The sequence below is a fragment of the Symphalangus syndactylus genome, chromosome 14, assembly GCF_028878055.3.
Source record: "Symphalangus syndactylus isolate Jambi chromosome 14, NHGRI_mSymSyn1-v2.1_pri, whole genome shotgun sequence".
Lineage (NCBI taxonomy): Eukaryota > Metazoa > Chordata > Mammalia > Primates > Hylobatidae > Symphalangus > Symphalangus syndactylus.
Window position 1 is genome coordinate 114,306,614 of NC_072436.2, and position 18,555 is coordinate 114,325,168.

Consider the following 18,555-nt stretch of genomic DNA (forward strand, 5'->3'; position numbering starts at 1 on the left):
GCAAAATAGATACAGTGAAAACAAAGCTAATATTAAATTCAAGCCGAGCACTGCTGCAGAACGTGCTGAAAGTTCCATTAAGAAAACTGGACAGTGTTAGGTGTTAAAAATGCATATATTACCACCCAGTGACTCTTTCTCCTTGACATAATCAACAAAATTGACAGAGATGTGAAAAGAAAGCTTTCTCATCAGGTGATTGAATGGTCCATGGTGGCAACCCCTAAAATCATCTTAAACGTTTCCACGGTCCCCAGTCTGCCCTTGGGGAAACACACCAAAATGCTGCTGAGGCCTGGCCTGCCTCCCACCCTTGACCTTACAGAGTTCGCCTTAAGGAGAGAGGAGAGGAGGGGAGCCTAGGAAACCAGTGGGGGCACAAAGGCAAGGACCGGAAGAGATGAACAAATAGAACAAGTATCTGCAGGGTCCCAGGCAAGGATGGAGAAGAGAAAGGGAAAAAGCACAGCTGGAGAGGACCTGTGGACTTGACGGGCCCAGAGCACTGCTGGCACTGGCAACATGACCCAGGCAGCTGATGGGTTTCACCTGGGTGCCAGTGCCAACCAATTAATAGCGGCTGACTGGAGTGTTCTGTGATGGGTGCTCAGTGGGAGGGAGGGCCATGAGTGATTAGCAATGACATTTCAGCCACAGTGGGATCCCGAAGTGGGCTGTAAATGCCATGTATGTTATTTTGTCCAGGCCAAGTGAAGAAGGGACATCAAGTGAGCTCAGGTCCCAGGTGACAGGAAGTGCCACTCAACTTTTTGATATCTGTGTCATACCACTGCTTACTATGATTAGAGTCATTAGTTAGTCACGTAGCTTCCTTTATGAGCAATTGTAGCAGTTACCATTTGGGGACTTCTGAGCCAGGTGTGGTTCTGAGGGCTGTATAAGCATCAGCCCGTTTTACAGATGAGGAAACTGGGATCCAGGGGGTTAAGCAACCTCGACCAAGTTCACTCAGCCAGAGACAGGCTGGAAGAACATCAGAGATGAAAGAGGACAACAGCAAACTGCTCCATCTGATGTGGAGCCATCAGCCCTCGGAACCTCCAGGGAAGCCCCAGGGCCGAACCACCCAAAGGCCAGGCTGCCCCGCTGCTGGGCCTAGGATACAGCTGTGCTCTCCACAGCAGGCAGGCGACAGTGCGTTCTGCCTAGCTCTGAGTCCATCCCCTTCAGAGTGCCCCCAAACTGTGCTGGTTCCCCTCACTTCATCCCAGTGGCCCCAGGCCCTCACCTAGTCACATCTTACAAAACCTGGGCAGAGCAGTTTTTCAAACCTGAGTGGACGTAAAACTCACGTGGGGAATGGGTTGAAAATGCAGGTTCCCAGGCCCCAGGGGGTCCCAGGCAGGCCCTGGCATGTCTAGCAGTCCTCCCCGCTTGTGGACCTGGCCCACACTCAGAGAAATCTGGCCTGTGGGTGTCCAGAGACACCCAGGAGACTGAGACATCAGATCAGATGAGACGCCAGGATCTGAGGACCCAATCTAGATGTCCCCATGATACCCAAGTTCTCTCTCCTCTTCCTTCTCTCCTTTCCACCACAAATGACCCCACCAGGAGACGGAGGGTGAGACTTGGAGCTACATGCTCCCAGTCAACCCACGCTCATCAATAGAGGCAGAAAGAGAGCAGGGAACAAAGCTACGTGGGAGCCCCACACCTGCTCCTGGTCCCAACTATGCTTCCATCCAGCTGAGATCTTGGCAGTCACTTCCTCCTTGGTGGCTTAGGTCCCTCAGCCATAACACAGAGACCTGAGTATCGGGTGGGTCCTCTCAGCAAGGACCCTGGCCCCTCCCGATCAATTATAATAATCTCCTTGAGCCCAGCCCCACTCCTCCAACCCACACACCAAGAGCCTCCGTCTTGTTGGGAGGGAAAGTGCCCAAACCACTGGCTCGGCCTTCACACCAAGCCACTAAAGAAAGCGAAAGCCGGCCCCCGCGGTGAGGTCAATCTGATGATAATGAGCGCTTTCTAGGCAGGAGCGGTGCGCCGGGACCCGCGCTCAGCACCCCGCCCCGCCTTCGAGGTTTCCCCCTGGAGCTCCCCCGTGTTACGAGGACAGAGCTGAGGCACCCGGTGCGAACGGACTGCCCCAAGGTCAACCAAGCCGGGCAGTAGCAGCGCCGGGTACGGCTCGGGCAAGTTCCTCCGGGGCCCCCAGCTAAGCCTAGAGGTCGGGGCCGCGGGGCCGCGCGAAGGCTCGGGGTAGCAACGAGGCCCGGAGGGGGCCGAGCAGGGCGCCCGCCCCCAGTCCCCGCCCCCGCCCCCTCCGGGCCCGCGTTCCAGCGAGTGCCTAGCAGTTCGCGCGTGGGGCCGGGCGCTCACCGGACTTCGGAGGGTAGCGATAGGCCGAGTTCGCCTGGATGTCGATGTCCTCCACCCCCGCGATGCGGCGGCTGAGAATGGAGCCCATGGTGCGCGGCGCTGCCAGGCAGGGGGCAGGGGGCAGGGGCCAGGGCCGGAACGGGAGCGGCGACAGCGGCGGGATCCTCACGCGGACATGGCCCGGACCAGGCCGCACGGACGCTAGTCCACAGCTGCGGAGGCGCCTCGAACCCCCACCCCCGGCTCGGCCCGGGGCCCGACGCCACGGCTGCCCTCCGCCTCCCGGACCCGGGGCACGTCGGGAAATGGAGTCCTCTCGCCGCCGAAAAGCAGCGCAGGAAGCCCGTCTGGGAACTATCTTTCCCAGGATGCTCCGTTCCCAGGCCCTCTGACGTATTGACAAGCACTCCGGGCCAAACCAAATGGACCTAAATTCAGACGGAAGGAGCCAACATACCACACCGTAAATGGTCCTTCCCTCTGCGTTCCAAGCGCTGCACTAACATATTAACTCTTTGGTCATTTCCTCATCTGTTCGCTTACAGACTCTCCTTGGGCCCCAGCGCCTTCCACTTTTCCCCTCTGAAATAGCTCCCTGAGTTGCTGTGGTTCTCCCCACTACCCTGAGTTTGTCTCCCGCCCCGACCGGCAGAGGGCGCAGCTGCACCTGCCACCCGGAGTCCACTTGCAGGGTGTGCACGGAAGAAGCGAAGCACCTGCTTTGGCCTTGGCCAGAATTTGAGGACTACCATTTGGGGACTTCTGAACCAGATGTATAAGCATCAGCCCGTTTTACAGATGAGGAAGCTGGGATCCAGGGGGTTAAGCAACCTCCGGCCCCCTGACAAGGCTGAGGCCGGGTGCATTGGCTCAGCTGTAATCCCAATACTTTGGCCCCACGTCTGGAACAATTAGTTTAAAGACATAATTTCACAGCCTCCACGGAAGGCAGTAGACTCTCCTACATTTTACACACAGGGAAACTGAGGCACAGTGGAGCGAGAGCCGCATGAAATGGCGCTGGTGGCAAGATTGCAAGAATCGCTTTCAGAATGAAAACCTCTCAGTGTGCAAGGTGTTCCCTGGCTTTTGACTCACACACAGTTGTGCAAATAGATCGCTTTTTACCTACTTTTCAGCTGAGGAACTGGGATTCTGAGCAGAGTGATTTCCCAAGTCAAGCCTGCTGTACCAAGAAAGCAGCTAGGGAGGGCAGGGCAGACTGAGTCTCCGATGGTCAATTCACCACAGTCCATATGGAAATGCTTCTTATACCCTTCCAGAGACCACAGTCCAGGATCCAGTCTTCCTTTTTTTTTTAAATTGTTCTGTCGCACAGTCTGGAGAGAAGTGGCACAATCTCAGCTCACTACAGCCTTTGCCTCCCGTGTTCAAGCGATTCTCGTGCCTCAGCCTCCCCAGTAGCTGGGATTGCAGGCATGCACCATCACACCCAGCCATTTTTTGCATTTTTAGTAGAGACAGGGTTTCACCATGTTAGCCAGGCTGGTCTTGAACTCCTGGCCTCAAGTGATCCGCCTGCCTCAGCCTACCAAAGTGTTGGGATTACAGATGAGCCACTGCACCTGGTCTCAGCCTTCCTCTTGTCAGGTGAACTTGGGAAGCCAAATGAGTATGGCAGCCAAGAGACTTGTGTGATTACGAGGAAGGTCCTGGTCTTGGAGGAGCCTGATTAAATCTCCCTGCCCCACAACCAAGATCCACACTTACTGAGCATTATGTGCCAGGCATCATGCTGAGGGCTCTGCACATATTCTCTCATCTAATTCTTTGATGTTGGCTGGGCGCAGTGGCTCACACCTGTAATCCTAACACTTTGGGAGGCCGAGGCAGGCAGATAGCCTGCACCCAGGAGTTCCAGAACAGACTGGGCAACATGTCTGTTGCCATCTCTACCAAAAATGTAAAAATTAGCCAGGTGTGATGGCACGCCCCTGTAGTCACAGCTACTCTGGAGGTGGAGGCGGGAGCATAGCTTGAGCCTGGGAGGTCGAGGCTGCGGTGTGCCATGATCATGCCACTGCAGTCCAGCCTGAGTGATAGAATGAGACTCTATCTCTAAAAAGGATAAAAATTTTAAAAAATAAAATATTAGGCCGGGTGCGGTGGCTCACGCCTGTAATCCCAGCACTTTGGGAGGCCGAGGCAGGTGGATCACGAGGTCAGGAGATCGAGACCATCCTGGCTAACATGGTGAAACCCTGTCTCTACTAAAAAAAAAAATACAAAAAATTAGCCGGGCTTGGTGGCGGGCGCCTGTAGTCCCAGCTACTCGGGAGGCTGAGGCAGAAGAATCGCTTGAACCTGGGAGGTGGAGGTTACAGTGAGCCAAGATTGGGCCACTGCACTCCAGTGTGGGTGACAGAGCGAGACTCTGTTTCCAAAAATAATAATAATTAAAAAACAATTATCTGGCCGGGCACAATAGTTCAGGCCTGGAATTCCAGCACTTTGGGAGGCCAAGGTGGGTGGATCACCCTAGGTCAGGAGTTCGAGACCAGCCCGGCCAACATGGCAAAACCCCGTCTCTACTAAAAACATAAAAATTAGCTGGGTGTGGTGGCACGTGCCTGTAATCCCAGCTACTTGGGAGGCTGAGATGGAAGAATTGCTTGAACCTGGGAGGCGGAGGATGCAGTGAGCTAAGATCACCCCACTGCACTCCAGCCTGGGCGACAGAGCAAGACTTTGTCTCAAAAAAAAAAAAAAAAAAATCTGATGTAGATTCTATTTCCAATACCAATTTACAAAACAGGAAAGTGAGGCTCAGAAAAATGAAGTACCCTAATGAGGTTGCACAGTAGGTGGGTGGCACAGCTGGAATTGAGCCAGGCCACTGCTCTTACCTGGGCACATCCCCGCCTCCACAGAGGCATGCTCCCGAGTGCCAGATTGCCAGGCTCTTGCCCCCAGATGGATGGGCCTGAACACCCCCCACTCACTGTGATCTCTCTTCATTTTATATTTCTTTCCATTGAATCACGTAATTCACGTACATGTAAATACATTTGTGTATCAACGCTGCATTCAATCGACTGCCCTCCCCGTTTGCGGGGAGGAAGGGAGCATCCTGAGGATCAGCTGTTGCCACTGAACACTGACAGCACATCCTCCCTATGGAGGCTTATGGAGCCTGGGCCACAGCAGTCTTTTCCACCAGGTGGATGTTTCATTAACTCTTCTTCTCAACAGAGCTTTGGACTCAAGGTGTCCTCAAAGCCCTTTCAGCAGTATTCTTCTGTGCTTACCCACACCCAGCTGGAAGACAGGCCCTTCCTGATTTGGTCCAAGTTCCATTATCAACATCTGAATGGATTCATTTATTTTTATCATTTATTTTTATTTATTTATTTATTTATTTTGAGATGGAGCTCTCAGCTCTGTCATCCAGGCTGGAGCACAATGGCGCAATATTGGCTCACTGCAACCTCTGCCTCCCAGGTTGAAGCAATTCTCCTGCCTCGGCCTCCCTAGTAGCTGGGATTATAGGCATGTGCCACCACGCCTGGCTAATTTTGTGTTTTTAGTAGAGACAGGGTTTCTCCATGTTGGTCAGGCTGGTCTCGAACTCCTGACCTCAGGTGATCCGCCCGCCTTGGCCTCCCAAAGTGCTGGGATTACAGGCATGTGCCACCGCGCCCGGCCTGGATTCATTTATTTATGTTTGGAGACAGAGTTTCACTCTATCACCCAGGCTGGAGTGCAGTGGCATGATCATGTGGGATCTCGGCTCGCTTCAAGTTCTGCCGCCCAGGTTCAAGCGGTTCTCCTGCCTCAGCCTCCCAAGTAGCTGGGATTACAGGCACCCACAACTAATTTTTGTATTTTCAGTAGCGACAGGGTTTCACCATGTTGGCCAGGCTGGTCTTTAACTCCTGACCTCAGGCAATCCCCCCATCTTGGCCTCCCAAAGTGCTGGGATTACAGGCGTCAGCCGTCGTGCCTGGCCAATTCACTGATTTATTCAACAAATATTTATCCTGCAGCTACTATGTGACAGGTGATGAACCAGGCAACAGGAATCAAATGGTAGGACAAGCTAGGCATGGAAGCTACAGGCAGGTGAGGAAATAGACACTAGAAAGGTTAACAAGTATATAATTCCAAAATGTGGTGGGTGCTCTGCAGAAAACATTGAGATGCAATTGATACTACTGGCAGGGGAGTCAGGGAAGGGGTTTTTTTGAGGAGGTGACAGCTAAGCCAGGACTTCATTTGGTTTTTTTGTTGTTGTTGTTATTGTTGTCTGAGACGCAGTCTCACTCTGTTGCCCCAGCTGGAGTGCAGTGGCGAGATCTCAGCTCACTGCAACCTCCGCCCCCTGGGTTCAAGCGATTCTCCTGCCTCAGCCTCCCAAGTAGCTGGGACTACAGGCGCGTGCCAGCACACCCAGCTAATTTTTGTATTTTTAGTAGAGATGGGGTTTCACCGTGTTGGCCAGGCTGGTCTTGAACACCTGACCTCAGGTGATCCACCCACCTCGGCCTCCCAAAGTGCTGGGATTATAGGCATGAGCCACCGCGCCCGGTTGCTAAGCCAGGACTTGAAATACAATTAATAGCCAGCCAGGCAAAGTGTGAGGGAGTAGGCTGCTCCAGGCTTTAGGTAGCGGTAATGGCATATACAAACCTCTATAGTGGGAAAGAACTGAGTACGGCACAGGACTAGAATCAAGTGAGAGGGAGATGACAGAATCCGAGCCTCAGGACCAAGTCAAGGGCCAGATCTTGCCTCTCATTCAGCCAGCATTGGGCTCTCTGAAACATAAAGACGGGGCCAGGTGCGGTGTCCCACGCCTGTAATCTCAGCATTTTGGGAGGCCAAGGTAGGTGGACCGCTTGAGCCTAGGAGTTCGAGGCCAGCCTGGGCACCATGGCAAAACCCTGTCTCTACAAAAAATATAAACATTAACCAGGCGTGGTGGTGCACATCTGTAGTCCCAGCTACTTGGGAGGCTGAGGTGGAAGGATCGTTTGAGCCTGGGAGGTCGAAGCTGTAGTGAGCCATGATTGCGCGACTGCACTCCAGCCTGGGTGACAGAGTGAGACCCTGTCTCAAAAATAAAATAATAAAATAAAATAAAATAAACATAAAGACAGACCCTGGAGACGACTGGTGGCTTCCTGGTCCGAGTGCCTGAGTCTCAAGTCTCGACTTCTCAAGCCCCTGAGTGGGCAGGATCCTGGCGTATTCTGGTGCTCCCAGAGCCAGGCACCCGGTGGGTGTCTGATGAGCACATCTGTGGAATAAATCAAAGAATGGGGTGAGGACGAGGCGGCCAGAGCCCTGGGCCCCCCATGGACTGGCCATGTGAAGTCTGGCAAAGCCTTGAACCTCTTGGGCCCTCAGGTGACGTAAGGGCACTGCTGGAAATGCCTTCTCCTCTCCCTCCCACTAGGTGCTGGCCCCAGCTGTCAGGTTCCATCCCAGCCTGCTAAGGAATCCAAGGTTCACTCTCCAACCAGGCTAATCCTGGCTGAAAACAAGGTTGTTTTTTAATTCTCTGTTGCCCCTGGAAAAACAAGCTGGCTTAGGGGATGGGGGTGAGGGGGTTGCATGGAGACCGGTAAGGTGACCTTTGACTCTGCCAGCCCCACCTGCCCAACTCTTGCCAGCCTGCTGGCCTGAGAGAGCGCCTCCTGAGCTGGGCAAGCCTGGGCAGGCAGCTGAGTGGTACCTGGACGATGGTGGAAGGAGGGGTGAAGGCACTTCCTGCCTCCCTATGCAAGGCAAGCCCCCAGGGGGCCCTGCCGGGACAGTGTCCCTCCTCCCTTGCCGGACATGCACCATGCGTGCCCACTCTTCTCCACAGGTTCTGAACATCAGAGGGTAAGGCTGGATTCCAGCCTCAGTTTTATCTGTAAAATAGGGCTAGGGCTTCCCAGAGTGGTCCAGATGGAGGCAAAGAGGTGAGAGCACTAGAACCGTGCAACTGGCACCAGGCCCTGCACTGCGCACCTTACAGGCATTAATCTTCCACAGCAGTGAGGCCAGAATGCAGCCCCGCCAGTGAGAAAGTGAAGCCCAGAGCTCTGGTAACTCGCTCAACATTAAGCATTAAGTCATTAAGCATCGGAGTCAAGCCTGACACCCAGGTCTGTCTGGCTCCTGAACCTGCCCACCTTCTACCACACTGTGTTGTTGTCCCAGTGGTAATTATTATAGCGGGAATCATATTCAGAGCTGGTTTTTACTGTGGGCCTACCCTATGGAGCACTTTGCCCATATTAATTCAGGCATATGAACTTTGCAAAGGTTAAGGAGCAACTCTTAGCAAGAGCAAACATCTCTTGGAACCATCAGGGTTTACAAAATAATGTGGCCCCTAAGTGATCCCCAAGCAGCAGGAAAGAAGTTTAAACTGTATTTCCCGTGGTCAGGTGGCTTCTCCCGAGGCTAAGTGCCTGCCTGGGAAAAGCGAAGACTCAGTGTCCGCCCCTTGCCCATAGGCCAGGCTCCCAGCCCCAGCCCTCAGAGACCAACTCCACTGCACCCTGACTCCCTTCCCTCCCCAGCCCTCTCCGCTATCTCAGTGCCCCAGCCTTCCCCACCACCCTACCCTCCCACCCCAGGACATTTCAGGTCCAGTCCACTAGTTCCCCCACTGTCCTCCTCCCACCACCCAATTGGAGAGTCCTTGGTCAGGCTTGAGGGGCCCGGGTAGGAGCCGCAGCTTGAGGCAATTCCCTCCATTCCATCCAATTCCGAAGGTAGGGCAGACTCCCCTGGAACCAGACACATCAAGGACATCGCCTAGTTCAGACCAGAGCTCTCCACCACCATCTGATCCCAGCACAGCCACAGCCACAGTGATCCCAACGTGTACAGGGGTTCAGATCTGTTTAAACACTTCAGTATCCCCTAGCTCACCCCTAGGGCCAGTGCCGGCCTCCCTAGGGCATTTTTTATTTTTTGGAGACAGGGTCTTGCTCTGTCCCCCAGGCACAATCACGGCTCACTGCAGCCTCTGACTTCCCAGGCTCAAGCAATCCTCCTACCTCAATCTGTAGCTGGGACTCCAGAATTTTTTTTTTTTTTTTTTTTTTTTTGAGACAGTCTTGCTCTGTCGCCCAGGCTGGAATGCAATGGCACGATCTCAGCTCACTGCAACCTCCGCCTCCTGAGTTCAAGCAATTCTCCTGCCTCAGCCTCCCCAGTAGCTGGGACTACAGGCGTGCGCCACTATGTCCTGCTAATTTTTGTATTTTTAGTAGAGACGGTTTGACCATGTTGACCAGGCTGGTCTGGAACTCCTAACCCCAAGGGATCCGCCCGCCTCAGCCTCCCAAAGCGCTAGGATTAGAGGTGTAAGCCACCACGCCCGGCCAATTTTTTTTATTTTTTGTAGAGACGAGGGTCTCACTATGTTGCCCAGGCTGGTCGCAAACTCCTGGACTCAAGTGATCTGCCCATCTCGGCCTCCGAAAGTGTTGAGATTACTTACAGGTGTGAGCCATGGAACCCAGCTAATTCTCTGTTTTGTTTCGTTTTGTTTTGTTTTTTGAGACCGAGTCTTGCTCTGTGGCCCAGGCTGGAGTGCAGTGGCGCGATCGCGGCTCACTGCAACCTCCGCCTCCCGGGTTCAAGCGATTCTCCTGCCTCAGCTTCTGGAGTAGCTGGGATTACAGGCGACTGCCACCACGCCAGGCTAGTGTTTGTATTTTTAGTAGAGAAGGGGTTTCGCCGTGTTGGTCAGGCTGGTCTCGAATTCCTGACCTCAGGTGATCCGCCAGCCTCGGCCTCCCAAAGTGTTGGGATTACAGGCGTGAGCCACTGCGCCCGACCCGAACCCAGCTAATTTTCTTAAAATTTAAATTTCTGTAGAGGCGTTTTTGCAAAGTCCTGGGCCTAGACAGTCCTCCCTCCTCGGCCCCCGGGTAGGTGGGATTACAGGCCACCGCGCCAGTTCGGGAGGGCATTTTCCATCATGCAAGGCTACACTCGTCCTCCGCGTTTCCGAAATTCGATCCCGACCCCAGCCGTCCTCACAGCCCCCACCCGGCTATTGCTCTTCTGTCGCCCCAGGCTAGGTCAGGGCCAGGAACAGAGGACTCAACAAATAGTGTCTCAACGAAGGAGGCTGGGGCCAGGGGGCGCAAGGAGCCGGACCAAGGTCACCGAGAGCTGCCGTGATAGCGCCTCACCGCCCCCGGGCGCTCGGAGCCGGCTAAAGCCTCACTAGCTGTCAGCAACGTCAACCGGAAGCGCCATGTGCTGGTCTGTAAACACCTCCCGGTCGCCCCGCCCCGGCTCCGCCCCCGGCCTCCCCGGCCCAGCGCCCGCCCCCGCCGCCTCTTCATTGGGCGCCCAGCTTTGTTTACCTTATATGGCCAGGTCCTAACACCCCGAGGCTGTCCATTGGTCGAGGCACGACCTCACTCAGCTGACGTCACCGGGACCAAACGATGCAAATAAACCGAGGCATTCTGGGAATGGGAGTTTGGGGCCGCTCCGGAACTGGCTCTGCCGGGCCCTGGCGCCCGCCTGCTGAGGGCCGAGATTTCCGGCAAAGAGCACGAGATTTTGCGTGGGAAAGCGGGAGAACTGCTGGGAGGGGGACCCCGAAGCACCAGAGGCTGATGGCCCCGACAGCCTGTCCCAGGCGCCGTCCGGAGGGTCATCGGGCTACAGTGGGGCAGGCCCAGAGCCAGGCTAGGAAGGACCCACGCCACGAGTGGGCGATGAGAGATTGAGTGAGGAGAGCTAGGAGGCTAGCTACAGGCGGTGACGTGCAGCGGAGCTTTTAAGTGGCTCATTCATTCATTCACTGAACGAGTATTTGTCGGCGCCTACAGTGTGCCAGGCCTTTCAGCCTAGACCAAACAATTTGGGCCCAAATTCCTAGAGACCCCTCTCTTAAGGGTGTGCCTACTATTTAACACAGAGAGATGTCAATCACAGAGGGGTTCAGGGTCCCTAGGTCTTAGCAAAGACGCCTGTGACCCGGCGTTTGCGCCCATGCACAGATCTGTATGCCCCACCTTGGGACCCCAATTCGTGCCAGAGCAGGGGCACGGATGCCACCGAGAGCAATGAGGGCGACATGGACGTGCCTGGCTCTGGTCACGGTCTGGACAGCTGCGCACAGTAGGCGCTTAGCGTTCAGTCACAGTCCCCGGGGCATGGCAAAGACGTCTGTGGCCTGGCGTTTGCGCCCATGCACAGATCTGTGGCCCCGGCCTCTGGGCTCCTAATTCCTGCCAGAGCAGGGGCGTGGGTGCCACCGAGAGCAACGAGGGCGATGTGGACGTCACTGGCTCTGGTCCCGGCTCAGGCGCCTGCACACAGTAGGCACTCAGTTTTCAGACACCGTTCCTGGGCCTTGGCAAAGACGCCTATGCACAGATCTGAGGCCCCCGCCTGCGGACCAACATCCGTGCCAGAGCAGGGGCCGGGTGCCACCCAGAGCAACGAGGGCGACGTGGACTCCCCCAACCCTGGTCACGACCCGGGCATCCACACACAGTAGGCGCTCACTGTTCAGACACGGTCCCCAGGCCTTGGCCAAGATCCTGTGGTCAGGCATTTGCTCCCATGCACAGACGTGGCCCCGCCAGCGGACCCCCATCCGTGCCAGAGCAAGGACACGGGTGCCAACGAGGGCGACGTGAATATGCACGGCTCAGGTCACGGCCCGGACATCCGCACAGCGGGCGCTCTGGGCTCAGGCACGCCCCTTCCCGGGCTTCGCGTCCCCTGAGGTGCCGGCCCCGCTCCCCCGGGGCGCCCGGCGCAGCGTGGAGACTACATATCCCAGCATGCCGCGGCGCCGGCGGAGCGAGGCGAGGCGCGGTGAGTCAGAGCCGCACAGTAAATATTTGTATTAGCCGGAGCCGGCTCGCTAATGGTGGACGCGTGAGGCGGAGGCGCTGGCGGCGGAGGGAGGCCGGAGCGGGCAGCGCGGCGGCGCCATGTCCGTGAACATGGACGAGCTCAAGCACCAGGTCATGATCAACCAGTTCGTGCTGACGGCGGGCTGCGCGGCCGACCAGGCGAAGCAACTGCTGCAGGCGGCCCACTGGCAGTTCGAGGTGCGCGGCGCCGGAGCCGGGCGAGGGCCGGGGCCACGGGCGGAGTGTGTCCCGCGTGGCCGCGGGGCGGGGGCGGACGGCGTGGACGCGTGCCGGCTGTGCGCCCTCTCCGGGCCGCAGACCCGACCCGCTTTCCCGACGGCGGTGCCCGGCGTCCGGATCCCGAGGGCTCGCGGTGGGCGGAGGTGGGAACCGGGCCACCGGTCGGGGATACGTCGCCCCCGTGGGGCCCCGAGTCCCCCGGGATCGAGACGGGGACCCCCCCACCCCTTTTGTCCGGGTAACGGCCGAGGGCAGGGCGGCGCCGCGGTGCGGACAGACAGTCGGGCGGGCGGCCGGAAGGAGGACGCCCCAGGCCTCGGCAGAGCTGGGCCGGAGGGCGGAGCCGGTCCGGGCGAGTGGTCCGAGGGTCCGCATGCCTGGTGGGCGGCCGGCGGCGTGCGCACACGTGCATGTGCATTTGTGTTTACGCACGCACCGCGCCATGGCGTCGACGGGGCACCGGGGAGGTGGCGGACCTGCGGGCACGTTGGCGCGCGTGTGAACGCGCAGCGCCCTGGTGCGTTTGGTGTGTGATCAACGCGTATATATGTGGCGGGTGTGCAGATGCCGCTCGTGCCCGGCACGGTGTGATGTGTTTACACGGCCTGGAGTGTATGGGTGGCGTGTCGGAGCCCCACACTACAGCACAGGGATGAGCGTGTATCCCCTCCAGAGGTGTGCTTGGGGACTCCGTGTGCGCGTCTAGGTGCTCTCCTGGGGCTGGCAGGGGCATCTGTCCCTTTGCCGGTGCACTGGGGAGGGTGCACACGGTTCACCAGCTTTCGGGCCAGCTGGGTAGGAGGTGATGCTGCCCCAGTCTGGCACCCACTCCCCCGGGCCTCTCCTAACCCACAGGACAGTAGTGCTTCTGGCGTGTGCTGCCCAGAGGCTACCTGGCCTTCCCTAATTCACCGACCCCAGGATTAACCCCATGGTGGTTGGTATCTGGGGATGAGGCCAGAGCCCATTGAGCTATGCCCCTCACAGGGATAGGGTCATGACCTCAGCCATCCCGGTACCATCTGTGCCCAGCTGGCGACTGGGAACCTGGTTTCTCCGTGAGGAGCCATCCCAGGGCCTGCAGGAGGGACTAGAAGCCAGAGGACTCTGGGGCTCTGCTTCCTGGGGACTGGAGGGGGATCAGAATGTCCCAAGCTTGGGACAGTCTGGGAAGGCAGTGGCCATCCCATCCAGATGAGTCCGTCCCTCTCTTCTTGCCTACTTCCCTCCTACCAGCGGTCGCGGGGACCACTGATCCTGTGCGGTGTTCACCCCAGGACGTGGGAGGCTGCTCTGTTCCTCCGGCCTTAGTTTCCACATCTGTATGGTGGGGTTGGGGGGCATGAGTCAGCCTCTGTTGGCCAGCTCACTGCCCCCTGTGCCCCGAGGCAGCCCCACCTGGAGGAAGCTCCCTGCTCCGCTCCTGGTCTCTACAGCCCTCCTCAGCCCTGTTTGTGTCAAGGGCTGGATGTGGCAAAACTTGCAAAACCACATTCATGGCAGTCCCACATCTGCACGCAGGCTTCCCTCCCTGCCTGGGGCTGGGCAGGTAGGTGTCCGGTGGGAAGCGGGCCCTGCCTGCAGGACTGAGCCCAGCCCTCAGAACCTGGCACCCAGCTGGCACCCAGGCCACATCCCTCAGCGGCACAGTTAATTGAAAATACAGCTTTGAGGAGTGCAACGTCTGGAGAAAGGCTGTTCCCAGAGGGGCAGGAGCATCTGGGGCCTCTGGTGGCTCCCAGGGGCCCCGTGGGAGAAGCCCTGTGCCCTCCACTCTCGAGTCTCAGTTGTGCCATCTGTAAAGTGGGGGCCGTCAGGGAGGCTGGAGGAAGGTGACGGGACTTCAGGCCTTGGAATGGGGCTGAGTGAGGGGTTCACATGGCCACCCCATCCCCCTCAACGCTCCACCCGCTGGCCGCATCCACCAGGCGGTGTTTCTGGGTCACATTTGCTGCAATTCAGGTGCTAATGGGGGCAGGAGGCTGCAGGGGGAGGGGCCGATATCTAGTGGGGCAGATGTTTCTCAATGGAGAATGCTCACAGCGGCCTGCAGAGGGGGTTCTGGTGTGGCCTGGGATTCCTGGGGTTGGGATTTATACAGTGAGCCTGGGCTTTGTGGCACAGCTGCTGCTGACAGAGGGTCTTGGGGTCTGGGAAGGTACTTAAAAGACCGGCCCCCATGCCTGAGCTCCCACACCCGTTTAGGGACACCCAGATAGGGTGTCTCCTGCAGGAAATTCCCCACATAATTCATTTATTTAAAAAATATTTTTTCCCGGGCACGGTGGCTCATGGCCTGTAATCCCAGCACTTTGGGAGGCCAAGGCGGGCAGATCATGAGGTCAAGAGATCAAGACCATCCTGGCCAACACGGTGAAACCCCGTCTCTACTAAAAATACAAAAATTAGCCAGGTGTGGTGGCACGTCCCTGTAGTCCCAGCTACTCAGGAGGCTGAGGCAGGAGAATCGCTTAAACTAGGAGGCAGAGGTTGCAGTGAGCCCAGATCACGCCACTTCACTCCAGCCTGGTGACAGAGCGAGACTCTGTCTCAAAAAAAAAAAAAAAAAAATTTAAATAGCCTCCCACCCATACCCCTGACCGAGGGCACGCCCCAGGATCCAGGCTGGATTTCTGGGTGTGCTGGGCCTGGGAGGGCCAGGAAGTCAAGCTGGCATTAGGGGAATGGGCATGAGGGGTGGCGGTAGGGGCACCTCAGCGGCTTGAAGCTCCAAGTCTGGGCCTGGGACTTGGCAGGGCCCCAAGGACCCCTCACATGCTTGTGGGGCTCCCTCACCAGCCCTTGCGCAAAGGCAGCCTCTGTTTCCTGGGATGGGCCTCCCCACCCCTGCAGGGCCTCAGCCAGGACATAGCAAATACCAGCGCCTCCCTCTGGGGCTCCTCAGTCCCCAGTCACCAAGGACCTCCGGAGCCTGCTGAACTGACACACACAGGAAAGAGCTCCGGGCTCGCTCTGTCTCCCCCACCTGTCCTGGCCTTTCTGAGCGCCCCCATTTCTGTCTTCTGCCGACCAGCTGACCCTGAGCAAGTCAACTTCCTACCTTCATTTCCCTGCCTGTAAGACAGTAGTCCGTGCCTGTAGGGTTAATGATGACAGTCCATGGCCCCGCTGGGATGGAGCCCTGCTGGGTGCCCGCACCGTGCCCAGTGTGGCATGTGGCCCGGGTGTGGAGGGAGACGGTGGAGCATCCCGTGGTGCCAGCCAAGGGTGGGTGGCTGGGGAGCTGTGCTGGGAGCTGTCATAAACCTGTGGTGGCTTTGGTCCTAGGGCCGTCTTTCTGCTCCACTTCCTGGGCATTGTTCCGAGGGAGGCTCGGGTGGGTAAGCGAGTGAGCCTAAAGCCCAGGCTTGTCTCCTTGGTGCCAGGCCCTGCTTGCTGGAATCTGGTGATCTTAGGAGGTCACTGTTGCAAGGGAGGGGACCCGGGAGCCACCTAGTCCAACCTCTTTGTGGTACAGATGGAGAAACCAAGGCCCAAACAGTGGCCTCCTTGATCAGCCAGAAGCAGAGCTGGGTGGGGCAGCAGGGGATCCCCACCACCAGGCTCAGACTCTTTCAAGATGCTCTTGCTTCGCAGATGAGGAGACCGAGGCTTAGAGAAGAGTAGAGACTTGCTACCCGTCGAGGTGGTAACAGCCAGGCTAGAATCTCCTGAAACAGGGCAGGGTGGGGAGGTCTGGTTGGGCTACCTGGGGCTGTGCTGCCTTTCCCCCAGGATGGGGTGAGTGTACTGCCCGCCCTCACCCAGTCATGGTGCCGGTGCCAGCTGGTGCAGGGGGAGGGCTCTGCAGGCCTTAGGCACTGAGGCAGGTGGCGAGCAGCAGGGGAAGGAGGGTCTTCTCTGCCCACCCAACTGCCCAAGGTTCCGTGGCTCCTCCTTGGACAGCAGTGAGGGTTGGGGGTGACAGGCAAGCCACTGAGCCTCAGCACCGTGACTCACCCCTCCCACTCAGTGGTCCAGCCAGGGTCATCCCCAGCCTCAGAGGAACCTGGGAACAAGGGCAGCGGCAGGGCTGGCGGGGGTCTGGAGGGTGAGCAGGGGCCTTTCTTCCTGCAGACAGCCCTCAGCGCCTTTTTCCAGGAGACCAACATCCCCTACAGCCACCACCACCACCAGATGGTAAGTGTCCCCTGGAGTCCCTAGTTCTGGATTGGGCGGAAGGAGGCCGAGCTAGTTCGGTGTATAAGCAGCCCCTGGCCGAGGTGTATGAGGGCGCTGGTGCAGGCGGGGCTCAACCTCTTTGGAGATGGGTCAGCAGGAGTCCCAGCTCCGTGGGTCCTGCACTTAATTTTGCCTGTGCCAGCTCCCCCTGAGACCTGGGGGGCGCTGGCCTCTGGGGCAATGAAGCTCCTTACCCTACAGCCCCCAGGGATGCTGTGGCCGATGGAAGGGGGTGGGCTGGAAAAGCCTCGTGGCCCCAGGCACCATGGGCTGCCAAGAGTGAGGCTGGGTTGGTTCATCTCAAGGCTTCTCCTCTGGGAACCCCTGGGCAGCAGACAGGCTTGGGGAGCTGGGGAAGGGACACAGAGCCTTCCGAGAATGGGCCAGCCACGCGTCTCCCCTTGGGAGGCAGTGGGGGCCCCTCTAGGAAGGGGTGCTCACCCCATCTCTCCTCTCTTCCCCTCACAGATGTGCACCCCCGCCAATACCCCTGCTACACCCCCCAACTTCCCCGACGCTCTCACCATGTTCTCCCGTCTCAAGGCCTCCGAGAGCTTCCACAGCGGTGGCAGCGGCAGCCCGATGGCCGCGACAGCCACGTCACCCCCGCCACACTTCCCCCATGCCGCCACCAGCAGCTCTGCGGCCTCCAGCTGGCCCACGGCGGCCTCGCCCCCGGGGGGCCCGCAGCACCACCAGCCACAGCCGCCCCTGTGGACTCCAGCACCCCCTTCTCCGGCTTCAGACTGGCCACCCCTGGCCCCCCAACAGGCCACCTCAGAACCCAGGGCCCACCCTGCCATGGAGGCAGAGAGATAAGGGAGGCCCCTCCCCCCTCCCGGAGGCCAGGACCCCGTGGGGCGGGGGAGAGGACGTCTCTGCGGGCCCCCTTCACCCTTTTTCTGTCTGCACCCCTTGTTCCCCGGAGTCCCGGAGGGGAGAGCGCGGACTCTAGCCAGGCAGGGACATGTCTGGTGCCAGAACACGCAGCTGCCCACACGCAAGGTCATGGCCCCAGCGGCCCCGGCACATGGAGTGGTTCAGAGCGGCCTGGGTGCCTGGCGGACAGAACTTCAGAGACCACGCAGCCTTCCTTTGAAGACGTACCTGCCCCGCCCAGCCCAGGGGCGCCATGGAGGACCACCCTGGCGGAGACATCGCTGATCCCTGGCTTGGAGCTCCTTGGGGGCCGGCAGGCCTCGACCCCCACCCTAGGGAATGCAGAGCCTCTCCGCATGTGTGCGCGTGGCCGTGTCTGTGTATTTCTACATGTGTCGCTCTTCAGAAGCAACCTAGTTCCTGGGGCAGCTGGACTTTGCATGTTAGAGTGAGCCCCCAGCCCCCTGCCCGCCGCCCCCTCCCCAGGGCCCTGCCTCCTCCCCACCCCCTCATCAGCCAGCGTCGCTGTTCCTTGCAGAGAAAAGGATTGTGGGAAACTCCAGGACTCTTCCCACCGCCTCCCAGCGCCTGCCTGCTGGGGCTGCCTGCATGCCTCCCCTGCACCTGGGGGTACCCGCATCCACTTCCTTTCCCCCTTTTAACAAAAGAGAAGAACGAATTCCAAACCACTGCCAGGCTCTGTGGTCTTACCTTGTATACGAGGCTTGCTGCCAGCTAGCTCTGGGGGCCGCCGCCCAGAAGACAGGGCCACCCCCAGCCTCCCCGGCTCCACACTGCTGCCTGTTGCCCTTGTCAGCCACAGCGTGCTCTGGAATCTTCTTGCCCACCCAGGGCTTTTCCTGTGAAGTTAGTTCCTGGCCTGGGTCCCCATCCTGTCGGCCCACCCCTGCCTCTGCTTGGCTGGACAGATCCTGGCACCCAGTTAGGAGCTCGCAGGGCTCACACCTGCCTTCCATTGTCCTGGGTTTCATCTCAGGACTTTTCTCGGTCACGGCTCCAGTGGCTGGTTACAGGCTGGACCCTCTGAGCC

General features: G+C 58.3%; 2 protein-coding genes across 10 annotated transcripts in view; one reads left to right on the top strand and one right to left on the bottom strand.

The window, feature by feature from the left end:
• Positions 1-10,579, bottom strand: part of MGRN1 (mahogunin ring finger 1) — a 71,914-nt gene extending 61,335 nt beyond the window's left edge. For 2 of the 7 annotated variants that reach the window (XM_063618292.1, XM_063618293.1), the window contains exons 1-2: positions 9,815-10,540; positions 7,472-7,609 (exon numbers count right to left, since the gene is read on the bottom strand). In XM_063618292.1, the coding sequence (XP_063474362.1) occupies positions 7,472-7,609; positions 9,815-9,827 (151 nt within the window). In that variant the 5' untranslated portion in view covers positions 9,828-10,540. Of the gene's footprint in view, positions 1-2,349; positions 2,690-7,471; positions 7,610-9,814 lie in introns of those variants that run through there. The other 5 variants (XM_063618291.1, XM_055242865.2, XM_055242864.2 and 2 more) reach the window with 5 other exon arrangements.
• A 1,464-nt stretch (positions 10,580-12,043) lies between these two features.
• UBALD1 (UBA like domain containing 1) lies at positions 12,044-18,194 on the top strand. Of its 3 annotated transcripts, none has more exons than XM_055242916.2 (3): positions 12,044-12,586; positions 16,521-16,583; positions 17,094-18,194. In XM_055242916.2, coding segments are annotated over exons 1-3 (369 nt in total). In that variant the 5' UTR covers positions 12,044-12,281; the 3' UTR covers positions 17,095-18,194. The 3 variants fall into 3 exon arrangements, with proteins under 3 accessions (XP_055098891.1, XP_055098889.1, XP_055098890.1); XM_055242914.2 differs by having other exon boundaries at positions 12,058-12,401; XM_055242915.2 differs by having other exon boundaries at positions 12,064-12,401; positions 17,169-18,194.
• Positions 18,195-18,555: the final 361 nt, after the last annotated feature.

Excerpts from the sequence above, each read along its gene's own strand:
- UBALD1 (XM_055242914.2), top strand. The coding sequence starts at position 12,282 with ATGTCCGTGAACATGGACGAGCTCAAGCACCAGGTCATGATCAACCAG. Across the intron at positions 12,402-16,520 it reads CGGCCCACTGGCAGTTCGAG|ACAGCCCTCAGCGCCTTTTT; the intron begins GTGCGCGGCGCC and ends TTCTTCCTGCAG. Across the intron at positions 16,584-17,093 it reads GCCACCACCACCACCAGATG|ATGTGCACCCCCGCCAATAC; the intron begins GTAAGTGTCCCC and ends TTCCCCTCACAG.